General features: G+C 34.3%; 2 protein-coding genes across 4 annotated transcripts in view; one reads left to right on the top strand and one right to left on the bottom strand.

Moving 5' to 3' along the window:
• LOC132904697 (heparan sulfate 2-O-sulfotransferase pipe) overlaps positions 1 to 24808 on the bottom strand; it is a 125415-nt gene that overhangs the window by 56727 nt on the left and 43880 nt on the right. For all 3 annotated transcript variants that reach the window (XM_060955401.1, XM_060955400.1, XM_060955399.1), the window contains one exon: positions 18535 to 18683. In XM_060955401.1, coding sequence (XP_060811384.1) covers positions 18535 to 18595 — 61 coding nt within the window. In that variant the 5' untranslated portion in view covers positions 18596 to 18683. The remainder of the gene's footprint in view (positions 1 to 18534; positions 18684 to 24808) is intronic.
• LOC132904692 (leucine-rich repeat-containing protein 15-like) overlaps positions 1 to 24808 on the top strand; it is a 108314-nt gene that overhangs the window by 51434 nt on the left and 32072 nt on the right. The gene's annotated exons all lie outside the window — the stretch shown is intronic.

Here is a 24808-nt window from a genome sequence, read left to right as displayed (position 1 = left end):
TAACCCCAGGGAAATGTGTTTCCCCGAGTTAACATTTATTTACCGAGCTACGTCAGTGGCTAATAGGTTGCTTGCGTGCTAATTAAAAGGGAAATGAATTCTATCTGAGCGAAATGCCATCAGTTCTTATTATGTACATTAATACGAAAATTTCGCGTGCGATTCAGACACGTGACAGCATCGTGAATGTAATAAATATAGATAGTAATCCTAGGCTAACGAGTCGACGTATCTTTGCTTAATTGGCTAAATACACTAAGCAAAATAGCGAAGCTTAGGGTAATTAATATCACACGCCTTCCTCGCTTTTTTTTTTTTTTATTTCTTAATTTGCTATTTACTTCAAAAGAAGTGCGTTTTACGAATTCGCGAAAAATTCTCCTAAAAGTAAAATATGATTTTGTTGGAAATTATAGTTTCCAGTTCAAATCGCGTACAACAGATCGTACAAAAATACGTACAATATTTATCTAAGTTAGATTTCAATCGAAATACCACAGAAATAAATATGTATGAAAAAGTTTTATTTTTTTTTTAAATTAGAAATTCCCGTGTGCTAATCTTTCGAATCTTAATGCGCGTATCCTTTCGAAAAAAGGTATTCTACCGAAGCTCGTCGATTGATTCGCTTGACAGAAGCGTTCTTTTGCGATAATTAAGCTGAGAACTATAGCTTTCTGACAGGCCTTTGTAATAGCCCTGCATTAGATCCTATTATATTAAGGATAATTACGAACTTGATATTCACCGTTGCACACAGACGCCTGATTAACAGAATATCGCACGATTAATTTAATGCGATTTCTTCGTCTTTCGCTATTTATCGTCTCCTATAATTAAAATAATTAAAAATGGTGAATCGAAAAGCGCGTAAAACGATGGAAGCAGTGAGTTGAAAGCGAGTGGAAACTCGTTTTATTTGCATGCTCCAGCTGCCATTTTTATAATTATTGTGGTCCACTTTGGCGAAAGTGAATCAATTCTATTTGTAGGCGAATTATTATTCCAAATATATGGTAATTAAAATATATAGATATAATAAATAAAGGTATATAAAATATATATATTTAAATAATAACGTCATTTTTAGTAAAATATTATTGAAGAGGAACGATTAAAATTAAAATACAAATGAATATTAATATTATAAAATTAATATTATCATTTGATGCGATTAAAGTAAATATTTTGAATCATAAACAATTATACCAATTACGTACTTTTACAAAAGTTAATTTCCTGGAAAAACGTATTTAAAAATGTAAATTAAAACGTGACACTTTTTTCTTCAACGGCTTTTCCTTCTTCAATTTTCTTTTGTATAAAGGGTAATTGGAACATGAATTAACAAAGGACCATCCGGAATATATGCATTTAACATTCTTCCGTAAGAGGGTGGAGTTTCACTTTGCGAGAATGCGTTGAATCAAGATAGCCATCCATGCTCCTTTGTCTTTTGCTATTGAGAACCGTATTCACGTTTATTCCGTAAATTTTCAGGATAATACAGAAACGTATCGTAGAAAATATGATAGAAAATGTATGTGATAACCGATTTTTATTTTGTTATTAAAATTTTTACGAGTTTGTACATTATGAAGCAAGTCTACTGTGCACAGTAGAATAGCTGCACTATGGTCAGACACATGAGTCATATCGCTCAAGCTATTTGGTAACTGAAGAAATCAAACGTTTCGAAAAATTTGTATTGAAATATCTATGCAAAAATATATTTTCCAATTTGGTGTAACATTTCTGTACAATTATATTCAAAGATATTCTGATTTACTAAATTCGATAGTTTCTCTATAAAAAGGAATAAAATATCTTTATCAATTTCTGTCGTTAAAGATTTATTTCTTAAACCATTTATTCTTGAGACACAATTAAGCCTAGTGAATTATTAAGAATTTTCTCCGTTTTTTGTTCTTCCTAAAATTGGGCTCTGACAGGTACGAATAATTATTCGAATTTAAAAGATGTTGTATTTTCTCTACAATTAAACGTTACTATGTGAAAAAATCTTTTACTGTGAAAAGATTGCCATTCATGATATATAAAGATGGTATGACGTATTGCCAATTGATTTACTCTTCCTGCTTATTTCCTCACTGCAATTTATTTTTCTTCGAATCATCAACTACCGCTGTATTACAGGTAAAAACTAGATCTGCAGATAATCTGAAGCATCCGTAGCTGTAGAAGAAACTCTCAACACTTTTATAAAAACGTTGACACAATAGGATACAGTAAATATCAAGGAATGAAATATCTGCTTTCGTCCCACGGTTTTAAACTAGCATTATAAGCGACACCAACGTAAACTATATATTCAAAAGCATTCTAACAGATATAAAGTTTCCGATTTTTTTATTCTTCAATGCAAATCATTTCCATTTCATTGGAAATACAAAACGTATAATTTTTATGCAAATTATTTCCATAGTGATCGATATACTTTTTAATACATTTAAATACGCCTGACATATATCTTGTGCGTTTGTATTCCGATTAATATTTCTTATATATTACGCATTTCCCATTTCAAAATGTACCAGGAAGTTAAAAATCTATTCGTTTTACAAAAATATTTTATTTTGGCTCGACATAAATTGTTTCCTTTGTTCCTTCTGAGATTCGAGGGAAATTGAAAATGACGTTTTTATATAGAACTAATATAGATATACCATATAATATATCGTAATGAATATGAAACAATCATAGGAAGATTTATTGCAAGTGAAAGATTTATTTCAATGTAACTATACGTTAATTAAGGCGTTAGTTTATGACGTATTGTTGTTTGGTATAATTTAATTTACTGTATTAATTGCTGAACCAAAGCATTATTAAATAGCTAGAGAGATATTTGTACTCAAAGAAATGCATTGTAACATAAATCAAATTTATTAACACCGAAATAAAGTAATTAAGATAAAATTAATAATCTTTGTTTAATAATATTTAAATCAAATTTGGAACAAGTATTTCTATCCCAATATTTTATGTACCTATCTCATTGATAAACAATAAAGAAGCTTATAAATTATGAAGCTCAAAAATTAATTTTTGGAATTTTTATCTCTCTGCTTGCACTCGCATCGCGTAAGAACTATCGAACCAATTTTGACAGCGTTTTCTCTGTCCGAAAAGGAAAATACGCTACGTTTCATCTCGATCCGTTTTGTAGAAGCCGAGTAATAGCCTGGCATCTGAGTCGTATGCTTTGTAGAGGTCACCGTTTATCATGTGCGTCGTGTTTTTTCCTAAATCGAACCTTTTTATAATCTAACAACATTTTTTATCACGCAGACCGATCTAACTGTTAGTATAAAAAATATGTAGGTGTTTCATTCGTAAAAATTCATCTGCTTGAAAATCGTTCCGTGTATATCAGTAGCCCACGCGAACGAAGTCGCGGACAAACGCTGGCAATTCTTGGAAAAATATCGTAATGCCGGAGCACCGCGTCGATTTAAAAAATGTAAAACCTTCGTTCAGACGTATTTGAAAAATTCAACGCGTGGAACGCGCTCATAAATTTTACGACACGCCGGCTCAGAATCATTCTATACATCGAGCACGATCTCGGTCGTGACCGTGAAAGCTTCCCACATGGCGTAGCTACGAACTGGGCCGACGATAACGCACAATAGAAAGCACTTGGAATTGCAAAGCAATCGGCGCACGATCATTTCCGCGAGGTTATGTCGTTTGTCAGATCGTGTTCTTACGGCCCGTCATCCGGTGATCTTGATTCGTCCCAAGAAATTCCTGACCTGGACAGTTTCGGAATTGCAAAACTGCGATTGTCGTCTACCGCGTGCATGATATGCCCGAGGTTGCTTTGTAAAAACGGAACAATGAGATTCCCAGCGGTACTCTATCTTCCCGTTTCCTTGATTCTTAAATGATCATCGTCGTATTTTTATCGGCAATGCTTGGTAATATCGCAGCACGTCCCAGATAAGAAAGAGTTTGGTGAGAAAACGCAGATTTAAATAATAAGAATATGCGCTTTCGAATCTTCAGCTCTCGAATTGAACGATCATCTTTCTTACTATTTCTTATTATTCTTTTTCTTCTCTCTTTTCTTATAAATTAAATTTTATGATTTATGAAAAGTCGTAATCGATAATTAGATAGTAATTGATAGAATACATGGTACGTTGAAAAAATGTAAATTTTATTAGAGTAGGTACATCGGTCTTCCTTCGAATTCGTACTATCGTTGATATTGGTAGAGGATTGTCACATCGAGAAAATAAACGGCTAGTTATGCATTGGGTATTTTCGGTGCGAACGTTAAAACTACATAAGAAAAATGTGTATTTTCGTATTTTCAATTGAAAGTTTGGAGTTTTAGATTTGAAAATATTTTATCAGAGTAATTCCACTGCAAACTTTTTTTTATCAATTTTCGGTATAAATTGTGTATAACAAAATGTGTATAATGAGTTTGTAGAAATGTTTGCAGAAAAGCTAAAGCGCTTCTACTTCACTTTTCGCTATAGGATTTAAATATTGCAATATATCTGTAATTAACGTGTGAACTTGAATTCGCTAGATGCGAGCTAAATTTATTCGATGTAATAGCAACAATTTGTTAGTAAGGTAATAGTTTACAAAAAATGATTAAATACGTAAATAAATTAATTTCTAATAAGATAACATGGAGAAATATTCAAATTTGTAAAATAATCATAATTACTTCTTTAATAACTGTTGATTAATAAAATCAACGCTCTCCTTATGGTAGATTTAATAATTACGTTATTCTATTCTGCATAATTTCCACGTGTACTTACCGTTAAAATATCGCTATTCCACTTCACCATAAACCATGACTAATTATCACTTAACATTTGAGAAACGTAATAAAATACCGTGTAGATAGAACTACGACTTTCATTCCAAAAAAGAATGGAAAGTAAAAATGAGAATAATTACTGGAACTACCCTTTAAGATAAAGAAAACGTTTCTTTATTTCTTGCGATGGAAATAATAATAAATAATAGCAATCAAGACGATATTTAACTTGTATCATATTTTCTGCCATCGTCAAGAATATTATTTTTATTAAAACGTGAAATAATTATTAGAAAAGACCGGTGATTCTAATGCTGAAGTATTTCCTGATTAATTCAAATATTAAGGGTTGTATTGTGATTTATCTACATTCTAAAACATATTTATCTATATTTTGAAGCACAACGTCTCTTGATTACTTTGAATACTGTTATTTAGCCTACAATGTATCCAGTATAATTTGTCACGTTCGATTCTAATCACCAGGAATCACGAGCCTCAAAATTTTATGCGAAGACTAGAATGAAATTTGTGTTTAACCGTGAGAACAATAAGCTGACTTATTAATATTAATTTCTCAATTTTGTAGAAAGTAAAACCGCAAATCTGCAACAAAGTAACGAATAAATTTTTAAATATCGATCTCTTTGCTTGGATAACAACGAAGATTAAGAGAAAGAACTTTCCCCTTTTCTAATCGAAAATGCAACAAAGTAGACACAGTTTTACCAATGATTACATATTTCTTGGACAATCAAATGCAACAAATGAAAGAAACTCTTTAATTATACTCGGAGATCAATTACAATTTGAATCTTCCTTATTTTTAAGAACGTTGAATTCTTCTATCTAATTTTCAATCATAGATATCATTGGAAGATTGTTTAGAATTTTTTCAAGACGATATTACAGAGATTTCGATTTCATTAGTTTCTGAAATTATAGTTCAAAGGTTACGGTATAATTTCCATGATAAAAATGATACATGTCTAGTAAGAGTAGGAAAGTGTCTGTAAAAGACGTTAATACGATAATTACCAACGTCGCGGTACTTTCCGTGGTTAAGAAATATTTACGAGCATTCCTTTATGAAAGGGACACCATAAACTATCTCTCAGATATTGAACTTGACTACGAGGAAGTCACGTTGTACGTTCCATGTAGACACGTTAAGAATTATGTCTGCCTACAAATAATAGCGAAGGGAAACGTGCACCCTTATTTTTTCTAATTTTTATCGTAGATTTTTGATAAAGTTTTAACAAAGAATGATACCTTTCGCGACAAACATAAACACGCGAGGTAATGCTTTTATCGTTTCACGAAAAAATTGTTAACGATCAGTGCATCTTCTCGATTTTTCATCCCCCCCCCTTGTACTTGTATATTCTTTTTTCATCGTTATTTTACGGTCAATCTTTAACGTGTTATCATACAAACAGCACGTTCATTTATCAATTCTGTTCTCTCGATGGATGCAACAAAACGTTTTGCAGCAACGTGCAACAAATTCGGAAAGAATAATGCACCTATACCGAAACAAGAACGAAGGATACTACGCGATAAAAGGCAATCAAATATCAAGTAACAGGAATTAGAATAAAAATAAATACGTATAATTGTACTGGGTTGGCAACATTAGGTGGTACTGACAAAATCCACAATCACTTAGTTGCCAACCCACTATAAGTATACAAATGTGTTTCGATCGAACATTACGACTAAAAATAAGCTGAATAATGTGTGGAGGTTGTCTGATAGAGGAACGAGTGGTTGAATTTGTAACAGAAAAATATATTGCAATAAGTATAGGTATAAGTACAGCTATAGTGTCTGCTGATCCAGATCCTCACTCTTACAGTGTTACGATACAACAGGAAAAAGGTGTTATAGAGAGTACGTTCATATATTTATAGCAAAGAACATTAGCAAGAAGTAACCTTGATGTGTAGCTCTGGCTGAAGGCTGCAAGAAACAGCAATAGAAATCTACTTATAGCTCTTGTGATTCTAGACCTTGTAACCCAAAACGAAATTTATATTCAAGTACACAATAACATGGACTTCTCCTTATTTTCAATTTTTTTCATTAAATTCTATTCTCTTCGTAACAGCAGTCTCCAGATCACGGATACCCAAAAGAAAAGGTGTAGAGTTCTTGAAATTTAATTACTTCAACATAATAGTTACGATTTTTTAAATAAGTCAATCTTTCTGAAAACTTGTAGAAACTCAATCTGTGATATTAACCGCCAACCACTCTAATAGTAAACAATCAGTAAAAGCAAATATATTAGAACGATTCCTTAATTAACTCGTCACTGTATTCGCAATTATACATTTTAAGATGTGAAGGTCGAACATAAATGAAAACCAAATTTTCCATAAATTAAAAAATAACAGATCCGTTATGAGAACGAGACAAATTTTACCGATCGTATAATAATCGATATCGAAACGTTCGTAAACAGAACTGTATAGTGTTCGAGATACGTTTCGAGAACAGAGACAAGAAAAAGAAGAGCGCGAGAGCAAGAAAAGAACGATGGTTGCTGTAAACGGAGCATCGTTTCCGCATTCGACCAGTATCCACGATCGCAGAACGAGTCGCCATAGCTCATTCTCGATCTTGATCCTGACCATGAAAAGGCCACGGCGCACACGGAGCACATACCGCTCGGACGTATTACGAGTTGTGGCCGCACGATATTATCGCGAACGAGAGGTGCGAACGTAACTTCGCCAAGAAGTGAAAATCACCTCGTTAATCTGCTTCTCGACTTATCTCGCAAGATCGTCCATTGCTTTCTTCATTCGGTCGCTTCCTCTATCGTTTTCCTATCTGCTTCACTTTCCTTCCTAATTATAATTATCGATCAAAACCGCTGAACCATTTTAACGAAGATGATTCCGCGCTGCTTGTTCTTCAAGCGAGAAAGAAAGAAGATCGTGCTCTGATATTACGTGTAATCTTCGATGCAGGATTCTTTCGCGAGCATTAATGGTTCTATATATGGTAGCCGGGTTTGAGAATTTCAGAAAAAGTAGAGTAGAAGAAGTGTACAGTCGGTCACGAAAGTGTACGCGCGTATATAGAATTTTCTGCATCTGATTTGTCAAAAAAGCTGCGAACGTAACGTTTGTCACAGAGTCGTTTGCATCTGCGTAGAATGCAATTGCCTTTAATGTGTTTTTGAAGGGAAGCGAAATTAAAACGTTTAATTGAGAAGAATCTTGGGATACGAATATGTCAGAGATTACAAAATCTTTAATATTTGTCATCACTGAGGAGATAGTAGGATATTATTTATAGGATATTGCATTATATTATTGCAAATAAAAAAAAGAAATATATAAAGAAGGTATTAATGTTATATCAAGCCTATTATTTCTATGATTTCATGTAGATATACCAAGTAATTTTTGTAACATTGTATTTTATATCTTTTTATTTGTTTTACTTTAAGAAAGAGTGAAAGTGAATAAATTGTATTATATAGTGATAATATGTGTCTTAATGTACAAGAATATTAGTAGAGAACGTATAATAACGTTCTTGCTGTAATATTTTATGTTTAAGGGATACATGTTGAAAATATAGAGAAACATCACGTAACTTGAACATTAAGTTAAATGATTTTGAGTTTTCTTTTTACCTCTCCTATCGTTCCGATAATTCACTTTCGAAGACTTTATGTGTTTATTAAAAGAAATGAATTATCTTAACATCGGATCGTAACGCGAAGATCAGATTTTAACACGAAGATCATCTTCAGCTATTGATTTCCATATGAGAAAGAAAGGACTTCAAGATATCGTAGTATGATATTACGCGTAACGAAAACCGATATAGATTTCTTTACGGGCATCTTAGACATCATGATCTTTCATAGTGACCATCTAAACTTGACAGAAAGTCAAACAAATTTTCAACCCCTTGTTCCCATTTTATTAGGGCTTGTCAGATAAGAGAAAGATATAAGAAAATTGCAGTTAAAATGAAATGACTTCGAACCGTGGAAATCAACTTTCTAAGAAGATTTTGTTTGCAATGCTCTTTCACTTGCTAGTCACTTGCGTTAGAAATGATGAGCGTATTTTTCTTTCTATTACAGCATAAGAATTTTTATCACTTTCTATTTATTTTTATACACTCTCTCTAGTAGTCCATATTCTTAAAAGCATGCGAACGCTTACATTTTCTCATAGATGTACATAGAGGGCATGACAAATTGTAATGTAATTTCGCTAAGAAAATGGATTTCTTTGGATACTACGAACACGAGAGATATTTTAGTCTAAAGAAATACTCTAATTCAACATATATATTACTTTGTATCTTCTTTCACTTTTTATTAATTTCATCTATTTTGTTGTTCCTCGTCTGAGCCGCTTCTTCACTAATTTCTTAATTCTTCTCCCTTTTCAAATGTTAATTTCGCGAAGAAACAAATGGATCGAATTTACTCTGAAGGTTGACTCGATCTTCTGGATTTTAATTGTGACTAGAAAGTAGCAAAATACAAAGATTTGACAAGAATTTTTTAACAAGGATTGTTATCTGAATCTGCCTAATCTCATTTTCACGACTGAGAAATGTTCATTTCTCTTCCTCTGGATTAGCAACATCGTGGATTGGACGTTATCTCTTCCATCAAAGAGAAAATTAGTAGGATTAATTTACATTTGATTGGCGAGAAACAACATAATCATTAATTTTACCTACGAGACTTTATGGTTTGAAGATTAACTTCGTGAAGGTCAAAGATATTACTTTCTGCGATGGCAGAAAAATATTTATAAAAAGTAGAAAAAGTCAGAACATTTCCGTAGAGAAGAAATTCATTGGAAAGTTTTATTCGTTAAAATTTTCTTAAAAAATATAAAATCAACGTCCATTTTAGTTCCGATGTTTTCTAATTTCAATAGATCGTATTATTTCCATGGTAAGTTTCGTTATTTTCTGGAAAATCTTACGAAGTATACGAATAAAAAAGTTCTACAAGAAAACTAACTATTGTTGTTAGAAAAATACTGATAAGGTAACATAGTTTAATATTTTCTTAAATTTCGACTTGCATGTCTTGGGATTTCATTTTAATTAAATTTAGTTTCATTTTAAAACACGATAGCATAAAATCTCATTCATATTCATGATTAATTTAACATATATTTTAGACACAGCCTTAATGTCGTTTATTGTAATTCTGAGCGAAGACGACTGGCTATGAAATACTATTAAGGATTATCTCAAATATGATTATCGTGGAAGCTTAATCAACTCGATCGTAAGCAATTAAAGCAATATCTATTCTGTCTTCTTCCGCTTACAGTCTTAATTGCAATCGAGATAGATTCGTTCGCTGTTTCTTCACTCGCTTCGAAACATTTGTCTCTGTTAAAGTAATTACAGTGTAATCATTTTTATGTCATGCTTGCGTAAAATATAACCAATATAAAAAATCAATTTTCTATAACGATGTCACTAACAAATATATAAATATTTCCGAATTTCTAAAGTCTTCGATACATTTAAATCTTCCACTAATTTTTTATTTTACAGTTCATAAAGAATATCTTTACGAGTATTCAATCTCTTCAATTCCGATTAACAACTAATTAATCAAAATTATACAAGCAAAATTTCATACATAATTCGCTTCTATTCCTCTAATACTTTTCATATTTCTTACATAATCTACCACTATTTTAGAGCTCTGTTCCTAACACAAACGAAATATCGACGATAGTCGTCAAATCGCCAGCAAAAGCAAGCATCGACGTTAATAGAGAGATCCATTGGAAATTAACCAAAGTTTTCTACAGACTCGCCATCCTGGATCAAAAGTTAACGACCATAGGCCGTTCTTCCGCACCAAAATAACACCCTTTCGACCACCAATGCCTACCACTCTACTCACATGACTTCCTTTCATACAACACCCTCCCCACCATCACGCACGATACGCCTCAGGAGCTTTATCCTCTTCAGCAGCTCGCAAGAGAACCGCGATTGAACTTTCATTTCAGACGGGTATTCGCCAAGAACCGCTATTAATCCATTTCTCCGTCTCGAAGAGATATTTCATTCCGTTTATTCTGCATTCTGCCCCTTTCTTCCACTCGAACGTCATTCCCTTTCACTTCTCTCGGCCACCTGCGAGACGGGTTATTTCGCCGGAGCCTCTTCTGCATTTTCTACGGGCTAGAGAGCGACCGTGATTTCCGTTTTCTCCTTGGTGAACGACCCATCGCTCGATTATCCCCTGGATTTCACGCGTTTTTCCTCTTTGCAAAGCATTTTCTTTTTTTCTGTCTCCTCCCCCTTTCTTCGGGTTACGTTCGCTTCTTTACGGTTCCGACTCATTTTCCGGGTCGAGGGAGATAAAGCTGGAATTTCCTTTCTGAGTGATGGATAACGAGAACGGGGTTGGAGGATTCTTTTTGTTCGTTTTTTACACGGTTGCTGGATAATTAATCCTTTTGGCTGTGATACAAAGTTTGAATAATACGACTGTCGAAAGTAGCTTGTAAATATTACCATAGGTACAGGATTAGTCAGTGCTATTAATTTTGATTGTGAGTTGTGAGCGAAGAAATTAAATATTCGCGGAGTATAAAATATCGTTTGAAAAGTTACAAAGTGAGGCTTTTAATACGAGATCGATGTAAAAAATGTTCACGGAGTTGGGTGAAAAAGTTTGTGAATAGGTCGTCGTGTGACGATTAATGTCTTTATTTCGGGCTAAATGTATTCACGCTATAAAAGGGTATTTCTTGCAACTGGGCCAAGCCATAACTCCAACGTGACAGAGGAAACATGAAAATTTCACTAGGCAAACATAAACTATTTCAAACGACGTATTTTCTGTGACAGTGGAACTGTTTCAAAGATCGAGTAAATGTTCTCATATTTATTTATATCGCAGCCTTCGCACATTTTCCATGTTTCATCAGTGTGGACGATATAGGAAATAATGTTCGCGATATGAAAATCGCTACAGTGACCTCGGTAGACTTTATAGTCTATAACTTTATGTTAACCCTACGATTAAACCTTAACTCTACCACGATCTTTGAGTATTTATGTTTCAATCTCGTTCCAACGAGCAAGAATATCCTTAACATTTTTAAAAGAAAGTTAAAACGTAGATATATCAATAGCGATTCTTTCATATTTTCTTGAAACTTGACGATATTTTTTAACGATAGAAGAGCTCGATCGTATCGAAACGTAGCGGTATTTAAAATATGGAAATACGTATCAAGTATTCACTCAGCGAAAATTATATTCCATCTAACCGAGGAAATGTCGCTCTTCCTGTCAATTGATTCATTCTCGTCCATTAAAGTATGCAAGACAAGGGAGACATAAATCGATCGATTTCACATCGACTGATGTCCGGTTATAATTAGAACTGAGCTAATGTTTAACAGAATTACTGATTATAATTGGCACGAGTCGTACAAAATTATCTGCATAGTTGTATTTTACAATATCTTCTCGATTGATCTTACCATAGTAATAGAGCGAAAGACGTCAAAATTCAGGATGTGATCAGTGAACGGAAGCGATTAGTGAGTTCTTTAATAGGTTCCTTTACCTTTTTTCCCCTCTAAGATTGTATATATTATTCTGTATCTTATCCCTCGAAGCTCGGAAGATATTCTAGTTACAACGAAATATTACTCCTAGCTCATTTTAATACCATTAGATCACGCGGAGTCAACCGATCGAAGATTAACAAGAACCTCTGTTCCTTATTCCTGTTTATTGGCCTTGCCTACAGGACGTGACGAGGTTCGATGCATCTTAGTCTCATCTCATTAATGCTTCTCTTATTCGTGGACCTGACATATTACGTCTTGATTGTGCCGTCACATTCAACCTGTTCTATAAATGGATTTGTTAATCAATTTAAATAACTCTGACGATATCGATTCTAATAATTTTCGTTTGAATCAGTAACATCGTAGTATGTATTAGCAGTGTACTTTTTAATAATTTTAATTTACGATCAATAGCAACGTGCTTTTGTCGGACATATTCTACTGAATCGTTCAGTGATTTTAAATTTCACTTATAGAAATATATATCTGTATAAGTCGGATAATAGCTTTTAAAATTTGAAAAGAATCAAGTGGAAATAGAGAATCGATTTTATCTTTCTAATTTAGTTCGCTAAAAAGCTGCATCGTTACACTGCTCGATCACCTTTTGCACAGTTTGAATTATTCATAGTTATGATAGCAGCTCGAAGAAAGTTGTTAAAAACCGGTGGTCATAGAAACTTCATAAATTTATTTCTTTTTCATCAAATGTATATTATTATATCCTTTTTATAAGTATAATATTATAATACCAAGTCACGAGTACAATAACTAACGTTAAATCGAACTCGTTCGCATATCACAACACGATCTGGAAAGCGTACTCTGTAAAATGCTCCTGTTCTTCTATAAAATTCATGTTACAACTTATAACCATAATTCGTAGTTCGTGCCAGACTCCGTATCATATTTATAAATCGTCGATCTTTATCTTCCGCCAAAGATAACCGATTCGCTTCATTTTCCTTATCTCGAGTTAGTATCAGCCGCGTCCAACTTTATTTGTGAATGAAATTATGCAATCGATTATCTGTAATTTTCAACATGTAAAAAATGTACTTGAAACGATATCCTGTTTCAGAATATAAGATACAGAAATTGGGTTCTATACGTACGACTAGTTAATCCAGATACGATTTAAAACGTCGAGAATATTTGACACTGAACAATTTTAAATTATCTATGTGGAATGATCTTCGAATTACTTTGATATTATCGTTTTTAGACGCGAAGAAAATGGAAAATAGCTTCAAGTTTTTGTCACATTGTACACGTACTGTACATATTAATTGGCAGGTGCATGGATCATTAGAGAGAAACTCTATAATTATGTTTTATTAAGACCTTTTTGCCGTGTATTCTTTGTACGTTCTCGGTTTCATGAACGAAACCGATTGTTCCGTATGGAAACGAAAGTGAAACCAATACTACGTTAGGTTAATTGTTACGTCGAAAGATATTTGTAAAATTTGTTACTTTGTATGAATCTTACCGTAGGATTTATCCTTTTAGCGAACAGTTTCGTTATGTTTGTATGTTTATCAATATACAAAAAATTATTCCTTTCACAATTTACTATTCTCGCAAATGATTGTTAATGGAAATTTTTTATATCTAACAAACAATAGCGTAGGTAAATTTAAGAAAAAAACACAATCTTTTACATATATGAAAAGAATGATAATTACAGTTTGTTATTTTGATCCAACGACCAACAACTGGCAGAAATAAATTAGTTGAGTATGTGTGAATCATAAGAAAAATTATTTTCTTTTCAAAGTTTGTCACGAATTATTCAATGCTCTCGATTGAAATATCTTTCTTCGTCGTAAATGACTTCGTTAAAGATGATCTTGTTTCATTGAAAAGAGTTCTATTTTTAATGTTTCCGTTCTTACCTCTTATACCCCCCTCCCCCAAACATTACATTTACCAATCGTTCATATATAACGTGATTCACTTTTTGAAATTATCCTTAATGAGAGTGGCGCACAGTGAAGCCGCGGCAGAAAGGAATTCTTTTCTCATTGACAATAAGTAGAACGCTGGAAATGAGGTCAAGAGATATGAACTCTCCGAGCGAAGCGATACATCCATTCCCTTCAAGCAACAGTCTCAACTATGATAAAAGGTTTTTGCATAGCATCGCTGCATATTCTGTGTGTATTTCTGTAAAGTCTACTTTCCCACTTAAATAATTCATTTCACACTTATGCGATATTATATCGTACGTATTTACATTATATCGTTGCACACAAAATTAGAGCAATATTTTCGTAAAATTTATTTTACGACCATCGTGAAATTTTTTACAGTTTCAAACTTTTCCCATATTTATTTCATGTACTTACGGACGAATTATTTTGAAATTATTGCGAAATTTCTACATAATTTACTGTACCGTTAAATTTTTTATAATTCCAAACTTGTAAATTATTGCAAAATTATTTATCTTCTCTCTTTAAATTATAAACGAAACTTCCATTTGTCACGTGTATTTCACAACGCACGTATCGATTATTTTACAGTTATCGCAATCTTTCGTATAATTCTAAACTCGCGAATTATCGTAACTTGGTAAGCTGCAATCACTTCTCGAATTTTAACTTCAATTTTCTACCTGTCGTCGTACTTTCCCACGCGGATTAATTATTTCTCAAACATTAAATTTATCATCAGAGATCCATCGAATAAGCGAATCCAATTTCTCGATCAATCATGCGTGCTTTAAGAAGCAATTACAGGTGCAAACGATTAACCTTCTATGCTTCGTAACGAGCAGTATAGATCGATGGTTCGACAGCATTAGAAATCGTAAACGCTGGTATTTCGAACGATAGCACGATTCTTCGAACATCTACCAGTTCTCGTGAGAAGTTCGATGACCTACAGCTCAAGTATGCAGCGGACGATGCGAGCTCGAGGGAGGAAAATCGATTCATCAACATCTTCCTGCCCTGCACTTTCGATTTCCGATATACCTTATGAACTACGCATACTTCTGTACGCGTACTTGGAACATTTCTAATTATACGAATTGTACGACCGTTGTTATCTTAGGGGAAGATCGTCGGAAACGTTTCGTCCCATTTCACGCCAGCCACTCAATTATGAATATTTATAACCCGAAGCTATTTCGAGAACTCTGTTCGGCCACTTCTTTCCTCTCCCTTTATCGCCGCCGTCATAACAATAAATCTCTTCGAACAAAGACGTTCCTTTGCGAAAAGAAAAACCTCCGTCTCGGCGAATTTATGCGATGAAAACGGAAAGACGGCTGTTTCTGTACAAGATACTTTTATCTTATAAGAACGACGAATAGCGGATAGCGAATAGCGAATTAGCGGTAGCTACAGGTCAACTCTGAAGGCTTACATCTGAGTTGATTATATTTTAGTTGAATGTAATCGTATTTTAAACGCTCTGAATACCTAAATATCAAGTGTACAAACGAATGAGTCAAATTTTTCGCTGGAACTGAAAGTTTAGTTAAGAAAGAAAATAGCTGCAGAAAAGAAAAAAGATGTAGCAAGCTGTTCGATCGGAGTATTTGTCGTTGCTGTCTATAAATTTGGCTATCTACGAAGCAGGTGACGAGATCCATCGTGGAAAATTGTTTTGTCTTTAAACAAGATGCAATCGTCAAGACCAAGAGACGAAAGACATCGTAACGAGCCTGGTTTGGGACGTCTTGCAGTAGCAAACTTTGAAGTGCTACTTGTTCCGATCGATGTAACGCGTCTTATCCTACAGCCACTTCCAATTAGTGGATCAGATACAAAAGTGACTTGACTATTAGATCTCGTCTAGAGACACAGCATCTTATCGCGATGAAATTCATCTCTTGCCTGATAGATCGCTTAAAAGTTGTAGAAAGCAACGGCGAATATCTCAATTGAGCAAGTTGCTGTACTTTCTTAAATTTCAGATTAAGGAATTTGTACTCCTAATACATTGTAAACAAAAAGTTCCATCTCCGCAATTTATGAAGTTTTATACGCGTTCAACGAAGCTTGCAATCATTCTCCTAGAGAAAAGTGTGCGTTGTAATGGACTATTCTTCGCAATTGATTTACGTTGCAATTAGTGGCTGAATTCCACAATCCAAAAGCAATATGTACCCAAATGGACAAAGTATTATTTCGAGCTAAAAGTTGCATGTGTTGAAATAGGAAAAAAAGGTGAAATTCAACACGCAGATATACAGACCTGTCGAATGCAAAGCTACCATCTCAAAACTTCAGGCATTGTCATATTTATCACATCGTTGTAATATATTTGTTCGTACAATTCACGCACAAAATCGCGCGACAAGCTACCTGTTGAGTTAACGTGTAAAAGTTCCAGATTCGTTTCAACGCGAAATTAATTAACGACGATACACGCGTTTCTTGAACAATTTAACAACCTCGCAGAAATTTAACAGAACTTGATAACCAACTTTTATCGTACAAATATGTGTTTCGAAATACGTGTACACGTATTTCATAGACAGAGAATTAAATCGACGTGAAAGACACATTTGAAATTCAGATACGTTAGCGAAGATACGTAACTACAGGAAGAAGGCGGCGATTGATCGATGCGATCGTAAAACGACGGCGCAACAAATTGGGAACAGCAGCTGCATTAAAGAGGGAATCAGAACGACGCGACGCGACGCGGCAGATCCGGAGCGGTTAATTAGCGTGTTACGGGCAAACGAGGACCCTGATACCGTTACGTATCTCGCGAATGCGAAATGCTACGAGCTGGAACGATAATGATCTAACGATATATACACACACGCTCCACGCTTTTCCCCTGACTGTTGGCTCTTTGTGCGTTCGCTCTCACACCTTGACCTTCTTCAACCGGGAAGTCTAGCCTCCCTTGAAGGATATTCGCATCCGAAGGACGCCATAATGCGTACATACGCGTGTATGCGCATTGTGTTTCTACAGTCTGCCAACCAATTTAGGAATTTACGCGATTTATACGATTATGGTTAAATATTTTTTTTCTTTCTGATTTTAATTACACCAGGAAGATTAGTTGGGGCGCGAGAATGTACATTTCACATCTCTCAAGACCATGACTCGAGCACGTGTTGTTAACGACAAATACACACGTTGGTTTCTACACGTTTAACATTGTTACCTTTGTACCCTTGTATCCTTAAAGCAGAGAATTTTCTCAGGTAATTAGGACCGTCTTCTTATCACGAGTGGATTAAGGATTTTTAATTTCTTTCTTCGTTTGTAAATATAGTTAATGTTTGATAATCGTTAGTGGTGTTTTGTAATGAGACTTATATTTATTCATTTATTTAGTCGACTTCGAAAGTCCACTATTTATAAGATATTCTGCATTTTAAATATTGAGGAAAATATTTTTGAAATTCATTGACTTGGAACAATCAATTTTGGAATTTAATAATCAATCTCGTATTACCAAAAGTATCCTCTTATTTGATTATAATTCTACATATGTATTTTCGCGCGCTATTGAACATTTCAAAAAAGATTCTTTGCTCGATTTTCTAGAGAATTTCATGGGTTTACCAACCATATTCAAGAAACTTATATTTGTGAACCGAACAGGTGGTTCGAAACGAAGAAATGAACAAAGATGAAGTCGTGACGAAAAGAGAAAAAAATTGAAACGGACGTTCTTCTCTAACCATAATAACACACGATGGCGTGAACTTCCGCGTAAAACAATTTTATTTATAAAAAGGGAGAAAGTGTTATTTTAACCTGTAAACTTCGAACATGTTATGGTAAACCTTGTAATTTCTAGCTTTAATTTTCCCAGGAAAAATTTATAAAGAAAAAAATTGTTAATGGATCTGCTTGCCCTCTAACCTGAATTATTAGTTTCTTCCATGAGAAATTAATATTCCGCGATGATAGTAATCAGGATGGCACGTAAGCAACACGTAAAGCGACTTTCTATTCAATTTGGAATACCACTTTCTTGATAAAATATGAGTTATTTATCTATCGAATATCTATCGAATCCAACGACAGTTTCAAGTTACACACCAAGTTTCCAACTATGCGTTGGTGCAAATACATAAGTTATGTGACCACGAGAAAGTTCGAAGGAGATGTAACGGAGTGAAAAACTCACCGGATGAGAGTTGATTTGCCGACAGGATCTCGTCTTCGCCAGGTTGAAGGCGAACTTCCATTTTTCGTAGACGCGAGTGCAGCTCTCTTGTGTGCAAAAAGAGGAAAAGGGTGCTGGAAATCGCGATAAGAGCGATCAGCTCGATGGTCCTGCAAAAGAATAATCGAATCAAGCGGCTGCTCCTGCATAACAAAAAACAACGATCTAATGTTATTTTATACGTTTCTGATTCTTCGGATTTCAATCGCGTCATTAGCAGTTTGTCTTTTTTTTTCCACGTTTCGTGAACGTTCTGGTTCGCTTCTTCGAGCCAGACTTGACAAGAATATATTTGTTCCCAAAGAAACACAAATACGTCGTCCGATCGTCTTGAATGTGTAAAATCACAAAAATTCGTTACACGTTCGTTTAACATTTACAAAAATTTTCTAACGCAAATGAGCTACTTTACTTAGGCAAGAAACTTTCCATTCCAAACGCATCCTTCTAAACGGATTAATTGGCAGAATTGATTTCGGCAAATATTGACAGCCGGTAACCTTATATCCGTTAACTTGGTCGATTCCTAATCTCTTTGCAAGAGAAGACTTTCCATCGTGCAAATAAAGGCAGAACGAGAAAACATTCGAGAAACTGTGGATGTCCGTTTTCCCAAAGCAACGTGTCACGAGCGGACTGTCATGTGGGTTGTCGTCGCCGGAGGAAACAGGGCACGGCAAGCAAAGTTATCTGTCCCGTAATTGATCATTCTGTTCGCGGAGATGGTTCACGTGCGACCTGGTTTCAAGCGATCCCACGTCGACCGTGAAAGGACGACCGTCACCGGGGAGATACAAAATTGCGCTCCGATGTTACAGAGAACCCGAACATTTCTTCGTTGCACGCCGTGTGCGGTTTGTAACTTCACGGAACGGCCGTAATTACGGCAAAGGATGACAAAGTAAGGAATCCGGGGGAATTTCCCCCGGGAATGACGACACGTCAAAGTGTCTGTGTGAACAGGTTTCCAGGTGGAAAATTTCAGTATTATTGAAACTCGCATGGTTTGAATTACGTTAAAATGCGTATAGAGATAATTCAATCGTATATTGTAGGTGTAATCATACTGCCGACCATAAGCAATAAAGCCACTCTATATATAGTTATATTTGGAAAAGTGTATTAAATTTGACTTCATTTGATATTTTATTTAGTATAACAGGACATTTATTACATTTATTGGAAAATGTCTATTCAATGTTATTTTATTTAGTATTTTCTTTGACATTTTATTCGATACTTTTTTGTTACAATATACGAAAATCGAAGAAAAATGTAAATTATTCGTTCTTTCCGTTAAAAATCAAAGGAAATAATTACAAATTCGAACAACGTACTTAAATACACCAAATCTGTTTAACGTATCCGACAGTTTAGTCAATTCTCATTGACCTTCGATTATTTCCACGTATTGCAGTCGTTTTTAATAAAATCCAAAGTTTCTAAAAACTAATACCATTTACTTGAATTATTTTCACACTCTCAAGCAATTTTTAATCAAACCGAAGATTTCTACGAATTAACGCTACTTTACATTAAAAGCATCAAAGGGGATTTTAAATTTTGCTTGTATTTCGAAAAATTCCAGAAAAGATGGTACGTAGTAAGGAAGACCATGCTACATCTTTCTTCAAATACAGTTATATCTAGAATAAGGTATATTTCCACGTTTCATATGCGTTTCATATCTTCATCACGTCATCATATATTTTAAATATGCATAAAGCAGAAACAGCATCGCTTTCCGCTTCATTAAATTAATTCAACAAGTTTATTATAATTTGCAACCGGGGATAAACGACGCGGCTAAAACGTACAAACCGTGCAACAAGTAGTATCATATCGACATCGATCCGGGCTATAAAATTCTCCGTAATTACCATGGGCTACACGCTATCGCGATGATCATACTCGATGAAAGAATAATCTATTTATCACCTTACCAGTTTTTCCCCCATGCAGGAAGTAATCACATCAAACGTCGGTTGTTTCGATTCCGCGATCGACACGCGTTTCGCATCTCATTGAAACGTTTCTTTAGAAGCGATCCCTCGTCTATTTCTCACGTCGTACGGTAAAACGTCATCCTCGATGACGTTCTTTTCAACCCGTTCGGACGTTGACACACGCGGAACGCCATGTGTCGCATAACTTTATAATGGTTTATGATCTTTGAACGAGCAAAATCGTGACCGCGAGAACCGGAAATTCCGGTAAAAGATTTCTTGTATCGCTTACACGATTTAGAACCGGGTTCTGCAGAAGAAAAAGAAATGAAAAGGCATCTTTTCATGGAACAAACGAAGTGGGAGTTCGCGTAACGTTATCTCACTAGCTTTGCATAATTCCTAGCAATTACGTGTTTCAATTTCATCGATTTCTCCATTGAAATTCTCGAGATTATCGCGTACGAAACGAGATGATCAACGACGATATCGATAAACGAGTTTGGATAAAGATACGAAGTGTGAATATTTTTTTTTTCTTTTTAAAGACTTGTTACCAATTTTTCTAATTACTTGAAACAGTAAAATTTGATATTACGTTTAGTGATAAATATAATTATTGATTTGGGAATTAGTAAATTTATTTAGAGATATGTATTGGCATGAATATTTGACTAAAGTTTCTTGAAACGTTTCGTAATGCCAGACACCGTCGATTGTAAGCTTTTCGAAGGTTTAAATTATCGTTTTTGTTGCTCTTATTTCATAATATTATCTATTGTTACTTGTTTATAATTTTTCTGCAAAAGCAATCCGTGTCAAAGTTTTCATATGCTTTTTCTGCGATCTTCAAATATTATATTTTGAACTAAAATTATGTAAGTGTCATAATTTGTTTGATAATATGCAATTATTACAGAACGATTTATCTACAGTGTTAAATAAATTCTAACGACCAATGGTATAAAAATATCTACTCGAACATCTTCTATGTATGTAGACAGTTGAGAATCATAGTGACGTAGGTTAGTATAAGTCAGTCCACCGCCATTCCTTATAATTTATTATATCCTTTCAAGCCGTAAAAACATACCACGACAGAGAATAAAGTCATAACTTAATTAACCAAACGACGCTTTTAAGAATCAAAGTACGCGATTAAGTTCAAATTCGCGAAATCTTCGCTCGCATCATTGTACGATTCTTTTCTCTTTTCTTAAATACTTCCAAGCTCATCTGTCACTTGCCAATCACTAACAATAAGCAAGTACTACGATTCTTAGACCATCACCTTTCTCGCAGTAAAAGTACAAATTCTTTCTACCTGTCGTCAAACGATCTTATTAAAGTTAGATATCAAACTTTCCAGAAACGATTCAAGTTTTTTCATTTTTTCCATAAAAGTAGAAAATCTTTTCCTCCCATCGTCGAACGATTGATACGAAACTTTCGAGCGATGGTTCGAGTTCTTCCTTTCTAAAGCGTGGAACGTTTGTCGCGGTGAAATTCGAACGTTCGATTCGGATTAAGTTTAAGAGAATGCAGGTTGACCGCGCGTGGAATAGTCGAGTTTCCAGATATCCTCATTATGCACGATGGCCCTTCCCGCGTCCCATGTTCTTTCACTAACGCGTTCCTAAGAGCTTACGGTTCCCTCGTGTTCGTGTGTCGTTGACACCGCGTCCCGCGACCGATACCGTTCGTTTCTTGTTTTCTTTTATCTGGACACGCGTTCGTTTCTTCCGACGCGATTGTCTGGACCGCTTGGACATCCAAGCGGTTTCTACGGCGAACAAGATGCGCTTCTTTGTAACCGAGGACGTGTAAAGGGAAACCTATGGTTGGTCACCGGTCAGGACGTCCATGCGAGAATCGATCCTTCTAAACGATCCTTCTAAACGATCCTGATGGTGATGTATGAGAATGACGGTAGACTTTTAATAGATACATGTTCTCTGTTCGTAAGCGATTCGAAGTGATCCTCTTGCTGCGAAGAATGTCCGTTATTGGTCAGAAGTACCTCGCATGTTTGTCCGTTTTTGATAAGGCGTCATTCAACCGTTTCATGATCGATGTTGCACGCAGCGTTGTACTTTTTTAGCGGAATTAATGCAAATTGCATTTCCAACAACACCATCCTTCAACAACCGCAGTTATCTTGTAAACCGAAGGAGAACGGTAAAGTGAAGTATCGTATTTTAACAAATTATCAAACTGTATATGTGACAAATTTCTTTGCTACTGTTAATACTGTTCCTAATTTTTTACGTATAAAATGAATTATTGTTGATTATTATAACGATTTATTAATAAAAATATTAAAAATGTAATATTAATTTAATGAAATGTGACTTTAATTAATGGAATATGTTGAATGATCCACGAGTTAACTGTCGTTTAGCGAAATAATGTTTTACATGGAAGCTTATTGACACTAAAAATACAAAATGATTTTTTTATGGAAAGGATACTTCCAAATTTTATTTTATTTTTTAATTGCTTTGTTCGATACTAGTGAACTTTTGCTCAAATGTTCTTTTACGAAAACTTTGTCAAACTACCGATACAAATATGATAGCGATCGATCGCTCTGCACATGAGTAATAATATAATCGATAAAGAGAAAATTTGTCTTGCAATCCAAAATGGATCTAGGATGATTTTCTTCTGTATCATTATAAACATCCTAATATTTATGAAAAGGATTATACAGTCTCCACGATAAAATCATTTATAAAATTATTTATTATATATTTTAGTAGACAGGATAAGACAATATACTCATCTATATCGACATAATTCTCCAGATATTCTGCTGATAAATCAATTGAAGTTTGGGATCGAGCAAATCCGATGTACCACAAGATCATTGTTGGCTATTGTTCTCGCATAGCAATAATCTGGTGATACTTCGGATTTTCTCGATTTCAAGCTTCAATTGACTCATCGATAGAATATCTGAAGAATTACGTCGATATAGATGAGTATATTATCTTATCCTGTCTATTATCAATTATCCTGTAGCTACAGAATTTGATGAAAACGAAGATTAAGTGTAACGCATGGGTAAATTTGATCGCTGCTATTTTTCTATCTTTGCATAGTCGTCTTTTAGAACTTTCCCATCCTAGTTTGATTGAATGCTAATAAGATTTTTGTTCCTTCAGAAATATCCTGCGTCCTAAATGTTCTGCAGGAATTTTTCGTTCGCAGGAAGATCCAATAATAGACATTTCTCAACATCCTCCTTTACCTAATAATATTACAATAGTCGTGTTCCATTACTTAAATAAGCAACTTTAATTGAAATACTTTGACAAATCATTTTTGCTCGGTGAAACATTACCTCGACAGTGTTAATAGCCTGCAACACTATGTATGTAACTACACGCATAATGTGGCACATGCCACATTCTCCTTCAGCTTTGTTAGAGCAATCAATCATGCAAATCTAATTTAACAAAATAGACATTTTTCGATACTCGTACAGAGTTAAAATTGAATTACGCAAAATTATCTTCGTGTTTTGCGCCTCCTGTACATTTTTGGTTTTCCTTTGTACAGGTAACCGTTGATGCAACAGTTAGTTGCTGTAACGAGCCTGGGAACATTTTGCCAAATGATCGAGATAAGCGTACTTGATTATAACTAGGTTGCACAATAGCTTGTGAATTTAGGAGAACAAATTGTAATGAGTTATTCCTTATATTTATAGCGAATGGACTATGATAGGAGCTTCAATGAAACACAATTTCAGGAATTTGCTACGAAGAGAATTTCACTTTTTAAGATACAATTTAATAATCATGGAAAAGTTATTTCGATTTATAGGAAATGTGTTCTATTAAAAGGAATTTTGTTGTCGATAAACTATTTGGACTGTAACAAATTATCCTACGATCCTGTTAGCGATACAAGTTATTGCTTGTAAAAGAAAGCTTTTCAAGCCATAAGTAACAGCTTCAGAAAACCAGAAAAACAAAGAATTTTATCTTTTGTAATAATAGTAATAGAATATTAACTACATCGATGAAATTCGCCATAAAAAGTGAAACTAAATAAAGCTCGACAATTTCTTATTATTACATTCATACAATCTCGCTTCTCTATTCCACTAATCGTAAGATATCAAACATTTAAAACGTCCTTTTAAAAGCGACAAAACAAAATTCATCGTTAATGCATCAACTTTTGAATTAAGCCATCGAAATAAGGATGTCCTATAGCGCTACTTGTAACATTTCACTTTCTCCAACACATAAAACTTTTGCACATGATAAATAACTGGA

Source organism: Bombus pascuorum, chromosome 2 (assembly GCF_905332965.1).
Source record: "Bombus pascuorum chromosome 2, iyBomPasc1.1, whole genome shotgun sequence".
NCBI lineage: Eukaryota > Metazoa > Arthropoda > Insecta > Hymenoptera > Apidae > Bombus > Bombus pascuorum.
Note: the sequence above shows the minus strand (reverse complement) of the source record. Positions and strands in the feature narration are given on the sequence as shown.